The sequence below is a fragment of the Rhinatrema bivittatum genome, chromosome 7 (genome assembly GCF_901001135.1).
Source record: "Rhinatrema bivittatum chromosome 7, aRhiBiv1.1, whole genome shotgun sequence".
Classification (NCBI taxonomy): Eukaryota; Metazoa; Chordata; class Amphibia; order Gymnophiona; family Rhinatrematidae; genus Rhinatrema; species Rhinatrema bivittatum.
In genome coordinates, this window is record NC_042621.1 from 47,707,088 (window position 1) to 47,720,382 (window position 13,295).

A 13,295-nucleotide genomic window follows, 5' to 3' on the forward strand; every position below is an offset into this window, starting at 1 on the left:
GCACCTTCCTATAAACTATATTTCCCTGTTACTTGTAGGCTACACAATGACCTCTCTGCACATGAATCCTCCTGGAATAAATCAGAGGACAAGAGAATGAGTTGCATCCAGATATGGGAACTGGAGAAAATTGCTTTGGGTTTATTTGGTGGGGGGGGGGGGGGGGGGCAGATCTAGGAGACCTCTATCTACCCTGCTTTTCCCACTCATGGACAGAAGTCCCTCAGGCACTTAGGGGACAGGTCTCAGGGTCTCGGTCGTAGCTGCTCAAACTTCTAGCAGGGCTGGGTCGGCTTCAGACTGGTTCTGTCGTGGGCTCAGGGAGTCATGGCTGATCAGGCTGCAGTTGGTGGCTCAATTACAGACTTTGGGAAAGATTCATTTAAGAACATAAGAAACCAGTGCTCATTTCTTTGTACGCCTAGAACCCATTTGTTACACACATCGGTCGTAGATGGCTGCAACCGCTGTTGCTCACCTCTTGCCTCACTGCACTGACTCCATTGGGTAGACTTGCGGCCTCCGCCAGCTATTGCCGGCCTGCTTGCCCCCATTCCCGGGCCTTCCTGGATGGCATGGAAGCTGACGACTGCCATCTTGCCCTTGGAGTTCCGTAGGTGTGCGCGTGTGCTCTCGGGCAAGTCTTATGCACGTCATGGCGGGAACCTCGGGGGTGTCTCCCCTGGATGACATCATTCTTCATGGACTCTTAAGCTGGCTGGCCTTGTCTGCCTATGACTTGGCAGCGAGTTTCCTCATTGATGAATTTGCTTCACTCATTATGGACTTCCCGTTCCAGCTCCTGCTTCCTCGGCATAAGACATCCCGGGTACCCGCTCCTGGGGGGGCTCTTTCCTCTTCTCTGGCTATCCGCTCCTCAGAGGGCCTTGTGCCCAGGACCGCTGCCTGCTCTGTTCCTCGGGGCTTCCTCTGGAACCATCGCTACTTCTACTGTGAGTACCCCGCTCTGTGAACCACTGTCGTATCATCTCTACTGAGGAACCCTCTTCGGTGTACCCCACTCTGTGGACCACTGCCATATCTTCTCTACTGAGGAATCCTCACCAGTGTACCCCGCTCTGCGGACCATTGCCATACATCTACATCTGCAACAAGGTTCCAGATCTCCGACCGATTTTGCCATCGAGTTTAGGACTCTCTTGTCTGAATTTCACTGGGACCTGGGCTATCTGCGTGCTATATTCCTCGAAGGTCTGAGCCCGCGTATTAAAAACGAATAAGCAGCACAAGAACTCCCTGAGGCGTTGGATTCTCTTATAGACCTCGCCAGTCGCACTGACCGCTCTCTTCGTGAGGCTTCGCACAAGGCCAGAGGATCCAAGAGGATGGCTTCAGGTGCTCCATGCATTCACCCGATGTTGTCCACTCAGACCGCTACTACACAAAGCACCGAGGAAGAGGAACCGATGCAAATGGGCTGTAGTCATCTATCCTTAAAGGAAAAGCATCACTGTCAAAGATCTGGTCTTTGTATGTATTGTGGTCAACCGGGTCATGCGGTACCCTCCTGCCCACTCTGTCCAGGAAACTCCCAGGCCTAGGTTCTGCCGGAGGACTTCTCCTAGGCCTGAACTCACCCTCTCCTCCTCCTCCCTGCCTCAGGGATCTGTATTGGGACCTTTACTTTTCAATATATTTATAAATGATCTGGAAAGAAATACGACGAGTGAGGTAATCAAATTTGCAGATGATACAAAATTGTTCAGAGTAATTAAATCACAAGCAGATTGTGATAAATTGCAGGAAGACCTTGTGAGACTGGAAAATTGGGCATCAAAATGGCAGATGAAATTTAATGTGGATAAGTGTAAGGTGATGCATATAGGGAAAAATAACCCTTGTCATAGTTACGCAATGTTAGGTTCCATATTAGGTGCAACTACCCAAGAAAGAGATCTAGGCTTCATAGTGGATAACACATTGAAATCATCGGTTCAGTGTACTGCGGCAGTCAAAAAAGCAAACAGAATGTTGGGAATTATTAGAAAGGGAATGGTGAATAAAACTGAAAATGTCATAATGCCTCTGTATCGTTCCATGGTGAGACCGCACCTTGAATACTGTGTACAATTTTGGTCGCCGCATCTCAAAAAAGATATAATTACGATGGAAAAGGTACAGAGAAGGGCTACCAAAATGATAAGGGGAATGGAACAGCTCCCCTATGAGGAAAGACTAAAGAGGTTAGGACTTTTCAGCTTGGAGAAGAAATGGCTGAGGGGGGATATGATAGAGGTGTTTAAAATCATGAGAGGTCTAGAACGGGTAGATGTGAATCGGTTATTTACACTTTCGGATAATAGAAAGACTAGGGGGCACTCCATGAAGTTAGCATGTGGCACATTTAAAACTAATCGGAGAAAGTTCTTTTTCACTCAACGCACAATTAAACTCTGGAATTTGTTGCTAGAGGATGTGGTTAGTGCAGTTAGTATAGCTGTGTATAAAAAGGATTGGATAAGTTCTTGGAGGAGAAATCCATTACCTAATATTAATTAAGTTGACTTAGAAATCAGCCACTGCTATTACTAGCAACAGTAGCATGGAATAGACTTAGTTTTTGGGTACTTGCCAGGATCTTATGGCCTGGATTGGCCACTGTTGGAAACAGGATGCTGGGCTTGATGGACCCTTGGTCTGACCCAGTATGGCATGTTCTTATGTTCTTTTGTAACTCTGCCTGTCTTAATTAATTCGGACCCTCAGGAATTTCACACCCTGGCATTGTTGGACTCCGGGGCTGGTGGAAATTTTATCCTAAGACAACTTGTGGAACACCTTCAGATTCCCACTGTCCATACGCCAATGCCATTACTGCTCTCCTCCATTCATGGCGAACCATTACCAGCCGAAGTGACTTTCTCCACGGTCCCCATCCGACTCCACACTGGATCTCTACACATGAAGACCATTTTCTTTCTGGTACTGGACAAGGCTATACACCCTGTGGTCCATGGACTGCCGAGCTTAAAACTACACACCCCGCAATTGTCCCAATGGGGCAACTCCTGCCATAAAAAGTGCTTGGAGGTCATGTCCCCGATACCTTGCCTAACTACTATGACATCCCTTCTGGGTCTTCCGCTGCAGTACTCCTCCTTCGCGGATGTATTTTTGAAGAAAGCTGTGGATACCCTGCTTCCTCACCGCTCATTTGATTGTGCTATAAACTTATTGCCTAACACCGAGCCTCCTCGAGGAAGGGTCTACCCACTTTCACTAACAGAGACAAAGGCCATGTCTGAATATATACAAGAAAATTTGGCAAAAGGCTTCATTCGGCCTTCCAAATCTCCCGCTGGAGCAGGATTCTTTTTTTGTGGGGAAAAAGAACGGCTCCCTCCGGCCGTGCATAGATTACTGTGGCTTAAACAATATTACCAGAAGGATCGCTATCCCCTTGCCATTAATCTCTGAACTTTTTGACAGACTCCAGGGGGCCAAGATATTTACCAAATTGGATCTCAGGGGAGCTTACAATTAGGTTAGGATACACCAGGGTGACGAATGGAAAACCGCATTTAACAGCCGCGACCGTCATTTTGAATACCTGGTAATGCCGTTTGGCCTCTGCAATGCTCTAGCGGTGTTTCAGAATATGATGAATGAGATCTTCAGAGACATGCTCTACAGTTGCGTCATGGTCTACCTGGATGACATCCTGGTATTTTCACAAGACCTTCAGAGCCATCACCAGGATGTCGCCAACATCCTGCAAAGCCTAAGGGACAATCAGTTATACGCCAAGATGGAGAAATGTTCTTTCGACCAGGAGACTGTCCCTTTTCTAGGCTATGTGGTCTCGAGCCAGGGTTTCCAGATGGATCCACAGAAGACCAAGAGTATTCGCAATTGGCCTCATCCAATGGGCCTTAAAGCGCTCCGAAGATTTCTTGGTTTTACGAACTATTACAGATCATTCATCCATCATTATTCAACACTGACTGCCTCACTCACAGCCATGACTCGTAAGGGAGCCAATCCCTCTTAGTGGTCACCCTAGGCCATGACCACCTTCCAGGAGCTCAAGGAGGCGTTCCTATGAAAACCATGCTTGCATCATCCTGACCCCCGACAACCCTTCATCGTCAAAGTAGACACTTCAGATGTCAGTGTTGGAGCAGTACTCAGCCAGCATTCAGCCAATCACACTTTGCACCTGTGCTCTTTTCACTCCCGATGCTTCTCCCCGGCTGAGCGTAATTATGGAATCGTGGACAAAGAATTACTGGTGATTAAACTGGCCTTCGAGGAGTGGTGTCCCTGGCTCGAGGGAGCGCAGCACCAGATCACAGTATATACTGACCACAAGAACCTCGAGTATGTGCACCATGCTCAACACCTTAATCACAGACAGGCCTGTTGGTTTCTCTTTTTTACTCGGTTCAATTTCCTACTACAATAACGGCCAACTAATAAGAACGCTCGAGCCAATGCACTCTCTTGCTCTTTCACCACAGAAGATGTTCTGAATATTCCACGGCACATCATTAATCCAACAAAAGTTCTCCTCTCCACCACACTCAGTGCCATCTGGGAAGACTGTGATTCCCCGACCACTTCGAAGAAAAATCCTCCATTGGGCGCATGATTCCTTGCTGGCAGGCCACCCCGGACAAGCTAGAACTCTTTCCACACTCCAGAGATTCTATTGGTGGCCAACCACGAAGAAAGACGCTCAAGCGTATGTGGAATCATGTCCCACTTGCACTTGTCAGAAGCTGCCAATGGGCCGTTCTTGGGGTCTCCTACAATCTCTTCCTGCACCTAGTGAGCCGTGGACACACATAGCCACAGATTTTATTGTGGACTTACCTCCTTCCAGTGGCAACAACACCATTTGGGTTACTGTGGACCGATTTTCGAAGATGGCTCACTTTGTGGCATTCCAAAGGAACAAATTAGCAAGGCTGCACTCTGCCAAAGTATATTTATATCACGACGAGTGCAGAATAAGTGTCACTTAGTCCACAGGTGTCTTCCAATATATTTATTATAATATCTTCATAATATTTACAATGAGTGGCAACTCCGTTCTTTGTGTTGTGAATTACAGCATATTAGGTCCCCCGACACTGACCCGCGTTTCGCCGTGGCTGCTTCGGGAGGGATGTAAATTTCACACAATATCTGTTAATAAATATAAAACAAGGACTAAGTGCATAAGGCCAGCTAACCGACAACAAGTTGGTAAATTCAAAGTATACATATACCTGTATAAATCTGAAACATCATTTAACAAAGAGTGCAAGGTAAAATGGAGTGTTGGGGCTTTAAAGCTGTCGAAAAAGGCGCCAAACTGTTCCACCAATCAAAGACCAGAAATCCCCGAACCAATCAGAATGAAGGACCTGTGTAACTTAGGTAAATAAATGCCATTCTATTTCTTTGTTCAGTCCCCGAGGGGAGATAGTATCCAATGTGTATATGTATCTCTGCTCTTTACGTAACAAAAACTCAGAATGATCCCCACCACGCGACAGATTAGCCACCACTTCCAGAACAAAGAGAAACACAAATCTGTAATTGAATGTGAATGCTGTATCCAATGATCCACCAATGGAGTATTCTCACGAGAATGTTTTATATTGGAGCAATGCTCCATAATCCTAGTCTTCACCATGCATGATGTCTTACCGATGTATAATTTTAAACAGGGACATCGGATGACATAAATTACTCCTTGGGTGGTACAATTAGATTTCCCTCTCAGTTGATAAGTTTTATTTTGCCAAGTATGAAAAAAGCTAGACATCGAATCAGTATGTGTACAGACCGTGCATTGCCCACATGATTCATGTAAACCCCCGGACATCCGATCAGGGCTTTGATAGTCAAAATCTGAATGAATCAACATATCTTTAAGCAAGGGCATTCCAATGTTTCCGGAAGATGTCCGTTACTGATTTACTAAAGATGGAAAAGGGCAAAATACAATTAGTTACAATAGCAGTAGAAGTAGTATGGGTTAAAAATAACAAATCCCTATTAACATTCAAAGCACATTTAAAGGCTTTTCTGATCACTTTATAAGGGTACCCTCTTTCCCTAAACTGCTGTACTATCTGCTTAGCTTTGTGTATAAACTCTGTTTTCAAAGTACAAAGCCGCCGCAACCTAAGGAATTGACCCATAGGTACATTGTGTTTTAATAGTTTTGGATGGCAGCTGTCAAAATTCAACAATGTATTCCGGTCAGTCTTTTTTCTAAAGATCGTGGTACAGAATGCATTTTCACTACATCTAACAACTACATCTAAGAATGAAATTTGTGTAGGATTAATGTCAAAATTAAATTGTAAGGGGCGGATTTTAAAACAATACGCGCGCCGGTACTTTTGTTCACGCCACCGGCGCAAACAAAAGCACACCAGATTTTATAAGATACGCGCGTAGCCGCGCATATCTTATAAAATCCGGGGTCTGCGCGCGCAAGGGGGTGCACATTTGTGCAACCTGTGCGCGCCGAGCCCAGCGCAGCCTGCCTGTTCCCTCCGAGGCCACTCCGATTTCGGAGCGGCCTCGGAGGGAACTTTTCTTCGCCCTCCCCCCACCTTCCCCTCCTTTCCCCTACCTAACCCACCCCCCCGGCCCTATCTAAACCCCCCCCTTAACTTTGCGCGCATCACCGGCAGCCCCGCTCCGTCCTCCGGTCCCTGGGGCGTGGTCCGGAGGCCTCTACCACGCCCCCGGGCCGGCGCCACGCCCCGGCACGCCCCCTCCCTCCCCATTTCGAAAGCCCCGGGACTTACGCGCGTCCCGGGGCTTTACGCGCGCCGGCGGCCTATGCAAATAGGCACGCCAGCGCGCGCAGGGGTCTTAAAATCCGCCCCTAAATGTGTATTACAATTATTGAGCCAATCCATAAACATAAAGAATTGAACATCCATACCTAACCAAATTAAAAAGACATGATCGATGTAACGTAGCCACAAATAAATAAACTGGGACCATTCTGAGGGATAAACAAAGGTTGTCTCAAAATCGGATACATATAGGCATGCCAAACTTGGAGCCATAGTTGCCGCCATGGCCGTGCCTTTAATTTGTTGGTAAAATTTATTGTCAAAACAAAAATAATTCCGTGTTAATGCAATTTCCGTCAGTTGCATAAAAAATTGTGTTGGAACGCGAACAGGATCAGGTCTCAATTTCAAGGTGTCTGCCACAACCCTCAATGCCTCTGGTTGTGGTATATTCGAATACAAGGATACTATATCCAAAGTTACAAAGAAAAATGGTATTGGTGGAACAGAAAGACCCTCCAAAATCTCAATAAAATGGGTAGAGTCACGCACATAAGATTTACTTTTGGACACGAAAGGATTTAAAAAAATGTCCACAAATTTAGACAGCGGTTCCAGGATAGACCCCATGCCAGAAACAATGGGGCGTCCTGGAGGATGTCGCAAGTCCTTATGTATTTTGGGAAGGATGTAAAAAACCAGAATGAGAGGAAATTATGCAACCAAAAATTTAGACTCACGTGTAGTGATAAATTTTTGATCCAAAGCAATCTTTACCAACTCTTCAATAATACCCCGTAATTCTTCTGTAGGATCCATCAACAATGGGCAGTAAAAGGAAGTGTCATTAAGTTGTCATAGCACTTCTGCCTGATAATCAGAACGATTCATAACGACAACTTTAAAGCCCCAACACTCCATTTTACCTTGTGCTCTTTGTTAAATGATGTTTCAGATTTATACAGGCATGTGTATACTTTGAATTTACCAACTTGTTGTCGGTTAGCTGGCCTTATGCACTTAGTCCTTGTTTTATATTTATTAACAGATATTGTGTGAAATTTACGTCCCTCCCGAAGCAGCCACGGCGAAACGCGGGTCTGTGTTGGGGGACCTAATATGCTGTAATTCACAACACAAAGAACGGAGTTGCCGCTCATTGTAAATATTATGAAGATATTATAATAAATATATTGGAAGACACCTGTGGACTAAGTGACACTCGTCGTGATATAAATTCACTTTGTGGCATTACCTGGTCTTCCTTTAGCCCCGGAATTAGCAAAATCATTCATTCGCCACATCTTTCGCCTTCACGGACTCCCGAGACATATACTCTCTGATCAAGGTATTCAATTTATGGCAAGGTTTTGGAGGTCACTATGTAAAAAGTTCAATATTGCCTTGGACCTCACATCAGTCTATCACCTGCAGGCCAATGGGCAGACAGAGTGGACGAACAGAACCCTGAAACAATTTCATCGGGCGTATGTGAACACTCGGCAGAATGTCTGGTCCGACTTACTACCCTGGGCTGAGTTCGCCTTAAACTCCCACCAGTCTGCATCTACCGGGTCATCACCCTTTCAAATAGTATACAGACACCAGCCTCTGCCTCCTCTTCCACTACTTCTGTCTGTGTCTTCTCCAGCGGTGCAGGTTTCTGCACAAGAATTACATCAACTTTGGGAGCACACCAAACAACTTCTACAGTGACCCGCCCAGACGTCAAAGAAGTTCTACGATGCCTGTCATTGGACAGCTCCACAGTTTAACCCTGGAGACAAGGTGTGGCTCAGCACTCGCTTTATTCGCTTGAAACTGCCTTCAGCCCCCTTCGCTCCCAGATACATCGGGAGCGAAGGGGGCGAAAGTGACCAGGCCGTCTGGGCCTGGTCACTTTCGGTCTTCGCCTACCTACATCACTCAAGATTCATAATGTCTTCCACATCTCACTATTAAAGCCTCTCATCTTGTCCAAGTTCTCCAAGAAACCACCTGAACCCCAACCTCTGGTGTCAGAGGAGGACATTACATATCAAGTACAGGACATCCTGGCCGTGAGGAAGCGCGGGAAGTGATGGGAATATTTGATCTCTTGGGAAGGATTTGGTCCAGAAGAGAACAGCTGGGAGCCTGCAGTCAATATCCTTGACAAAGAACTGATCAAGCAGTTCCATGCTTCTCACCCAAGAAAGCCCAATCCCCCAGGGCAGGGCCCTAAGAAGGGGGATACTGTTACGCCCGTTGGTCACAGACGGCTGTGACCGCTATTGCTCACCTCTTGCCTCACTGCACTGACTCCACTGGGTAGACTTGTGGCCTCCGCCAGCTATCGCTGGTTCCCGGGCCTTCCTTCATTCTTCATGGACTCAAGCCAGCTGGCCCTGTTATGACTTGGTAGCGAGTTCCCTCATTGCTGAATCAGCTTCGCTCACTACGGACTTCCCGTTCCAGCTCCTGCTTCCACGGCGTGAGATGTCCTGGGTACCCACTCCTTGGGGGCCCTTTCCTCATCTCTGGCTATCCGCTCCTTGGAGGGCCTTGTGCCTAGGACCGCTGCCTGCCCCGTTCCCTGGGGCTTCCTCTGGAACCATCGCTACTTCTACTGTGAGTACCCCACTCTGTGGACCACTGCCATATCATCTCTACTGAGGAACCCTCTTCGGCGTACCCCGCTCTCTGGACCATTGCCGTATCATCTCTAAAGAGGAATCCTCTTTTGGGTATATCCCACTTCACAGACCCCGTGGCACCCCTGTGTCTGTGTGACTTTCCTGCTACACTCCCTGCTCTACGGGCAGTGTTGCTCTCTCTCTCTGCTCCCTCTCCAGTACCTGCTGTTCTTCACACCCAACAGCTGAGACCTCGCCTCCCAACGGTGAGGCTAAAGGGGCTCCTCCCCATGGGCGGTACCATCTATCACCTCGGCCCAGGGCCCACATACCCACAAACCCTAACACCATTTGAAAAATTATACAAGTCAGTTTCCCTTGCTTCCAGTTCACTTGGATTATTCTCACCCACTTTTTGCTCATTTTTTTTCTTTACATTTCTTCTCTAAAACCTACCAAGGTCCTGCTTGACTCGAGAAACTGCTTGATTTTGTTTAGCTTTATGTGCAATAGAAGATTTTCTTTGAGAACTGAAATGAAAGTCCATTCAGATGCTCTTACTCAGGATTTCCTTCCCTTCCCCTTTGTTCCTCATCCTCATCTTCTCTCTTTACTCCTCCCCATCCGAATCTCATCAGAAATGCATCCCGTGCTCCTGTCAATCATTCCTGACCTTCTGTGGTGGAGATGTGGGTGCAGCTGTCTCAGAGATATTCCCAGCCTGATCCCACCTTTCTGCCATTATTTATTATGTAACACCGGAAAAGGTTTCAGTGACCACCTCTGAAAGAGAGAAGAGATGAATACACCAGCCCTCACACACTGAGCAGGGGAGGTTCAGGGACCGGCCCTCATACTGAGGCATTTCTTGAAAGACATTGATCTTAGAAGACTATGCCACTCATATCTAAAACTTGCACATTTCAGAAGTAAAGAGTAATTAAACCTGAAGAGCTGAAAAAAAAATAAACCCCATTGGCAATAGCTTGTAAGAAGTTGCATTCTACTTTCTAACACAAAGGGAAGTTAGGATGATGTGTGATGTGAGTCGATTGCTTCGTAGCAAACAGAAAGGCTTCGTGATGGCTCCCAAAGTTTGCAACAGTCCTTGGAAGGACTTTCTTTTAAAGGAAATAAACAATTCTGTCTCCTTTGGGAGATATTTCATAACAAGAGAAGAGGGCTGTAGAAAGCCTGAATTGGCCAAAAGGTTATTTCTGTGGTGCTTTTAAAAAAACAAAAGTAATAACGTGTTAATGTATTTCTCTGAAAACTTCACTGCAAACTGACTTTTGCTTGTCAGAAAGGTTCTTTGTGTTTACTGGGAATTCTGCCCCAGAAGGTAGCAAGAGTTTTCGGAACAAGGTCACAGCTCGAGAGAGCTCTGAGACATCTTAAGAGCCCTTCAGCATCCTCCCGGGACCTCGCTTTGCTCTGCTCCCTCCCGAGATTCCTTCTCGCCTTGCCTCTGTAATTAAAGAGCTGCAGGTGGGAAGTAATTTAGAAAAGCATGCAGGAAGACACCGATATAATAACCTCTCCTAGTGAGATAATACTGTCTTGGGAACAGCATCTTCAGCCTGGCCATGGTGTGCCTTGCTTTCACAACTGGAGCTTTCTCTCCCTCTTTCAGCCCGGAGCCATGGGTAGGAATCAGTGGCCTGTCCTTTCCTGTCCAAATCCTCCTTACAGGGTGGACTGCTAAAAGTTCCCCGGGGAGCACGGGAGGCTGCTTCTAGCTGACAGGCTCCAGACTGGATAATTAGGCTGAGTCTTTGTCACTGAATCCTTGTCCCCTCCCTTTCCTCAGGGTATTGAAGACCCCACCCCTCATAAAAAAAAACCTTTGTGTCCTTTGGTGCAATATGTAAGTCAGGAGCAGAGCAGCCCGCATGGATGAAGTCAGCATTGTTTCCCAGAACCCTGGAAAAGAAGTCACTGACTTCTGAAGAAGAAAAAGATCTTGCTACCTTCAACCGGCCAGCACAAGGGAAACCTGATCCCGATGAGCTAAGCTGATAAATCTTAAGTTCAGTCCGGACCTGGCATCCATTCCAGCCTTGCCTTTAATTGTGAAGGAGGTTCAAAGGACAAAGAGAAATCACATTTGCATTATTATTCTTATTAGTTTTGGAGGGGAGGGAGAGAAGGGTTATATGCAAGACAAGGAAAGGAGGAGGAAATAATTCGAAACTGCGCATTCCTACATTCTGTCATTGCTCATTTCTGGTAAAGGAAGCCAAAGTTACACAGATGAGAGAGCAAGATACAATGCGCTCTTCCCATCCCTCAAAACTGCATTAGAAATTTGCGATCTGGCATTCCTAAATCCAGCTCATAAGTTCTACTTATTTAGTAGCAAATAGATGGTAACAATATTTGGAATAGCAGTTGAAAAGGATCTAGGACCCAGAAGAGCTGCATGTGTGTACCCGGCTGACAGACAGGGAGGTGACCAGAAACTGGGACCCTGGGATGTTCTTGCAGGCACTGGGCTGGGTGGGAGGTGGACCAGGCTCTGGGCTCAGCTCTTGCCTTTGTTCCTTTCCAGCGCTGCAGTCTTGGGTGTGGCTCAGCCTGCATTAGCAGCACTGCAGCAAAGAGCGGCCTCAGCTCTTCCTCTGCTTCTGATCCTAACCCCCTCTGAGGACAAAGGGGGCTCTGAGGCTGGCGGCCGGGGGTAGACCTACGCTCCCTCCAGAAGCAGAGCTTTGCATTTGCTCCATGCAAACAAGTATTGGGCGAATTCTCCAGCTACCAACCATGACGGAACGAGCCCACCAGTAGCACCGACCAGTGCCCCCCCAGAGCCTTTCAGAAATGCGCCCCCTCCCCGGCCTCGCCCCTCACCTTGGCTCCGATCTGATTGCCGCACTGGCCGGCCTGGATGTGCACGATCTCTCTCATGCTGCCTGCGGAGGGGATGCTGCGGGCGGGTCGCGAGCTCCAGCCCCGGCTCCGGCCTTTTATAGCGCCTCCCGCACTGCCCGGCAGCCGCTGACGTCACCGGAGAGCAGCGCCGCTTCCGCCAATCAGGAGGCGCCCTGGGAATTTACTGCGGCAGGGCTGCAGCATCAGCACCAGCCTGGGCAGGGCACGCGCCCCCTCCCCCACCCTCTGCAGCCACGCGCCTGTCAGATGAGCGCGCCTTCCCTGCCCGCGCAGCGCCACCCCCAGCCCTGACCTTCTCCCCGATCCAATTCTACAGCATCCCTGCCGTGTGCACCCTGTTCCAATCCTATCTCTTCCTCGGTGCTCCTGCCCCACTTCTACTCACCCCACCCCATTTCTTCCCTGCCCCAATTCTACCCCGATCCTGTCCCATTCCTACCCCATCCCTGCCCTGTGCACCCTAACTCAATCCTATCCCAGTTCTGCAACATACTTCCTCTGTGCTCATGCCCCAATCCTACCCACCCCAATTCCCCTGACCAAATTCTACTCTAATCTTAACTCAATCCTACCCCTTCCCAATGTATGCACCCTGCCCCAACCATACCTACCTCATTCCTTCCCTGACCCAATTTTACCCATCCTATCCCATTTCTACCCCATGCATGCCCTCTGCACTCTGCTCAAATCATACCCCATCCCTTTCCTGAACCAATTCTATCACAGTCCTATCCCATTCCTACCCATCCCTTCCTGTGTACCATGCTCCTGCCCCAATCTTATCTCAATCCTACCCCATTCCTCCCTGTGCTCCTGCCTTAATCCTATGTGTCCCTGTGTCCCTGTGTCCCTGCTCCAATCCTACATTCATCCATCCATCTGTGCACTCTGTCTCAGTTCCATTTGTGTCCCAGCCCTTGCTCCAATCCTATACCCATCCTTCCCATGAGTTCCTTCCAATCCTGTCCCTATGCTTCTTGCCCCATTCCTATCCTAATCCCTTTCCTAAGCTTTCTGCCCC

The 13,295-nt window shown here is 47.8% G+C and overlaps 1 protein-coding gene across 1 annotated transcript in view; it reads right to left on the bottom strand.

The window, feature by feature from the left end:
- Positions 1-12,311, bottom strand: part of TUBB3 (tubulin beta 3 class III) — a 53,853-nt gene extending 41,542 nt beyond the window's left edge. The window contains exon 1 of the mRNA XM_029608344.1: positions 12,233-12,311. Coding sequence (XP_029464204.1) covers positions 12,233-12,289 — 57 coding nt within the window. The 5' untranslated portion in view covers positions 12,290-12,311. The remainder of the gene's footprint in view (positions 1-12,232) is intronic.
- Positions 12,312-13,295: the final 984 nt, after the last annotated feature.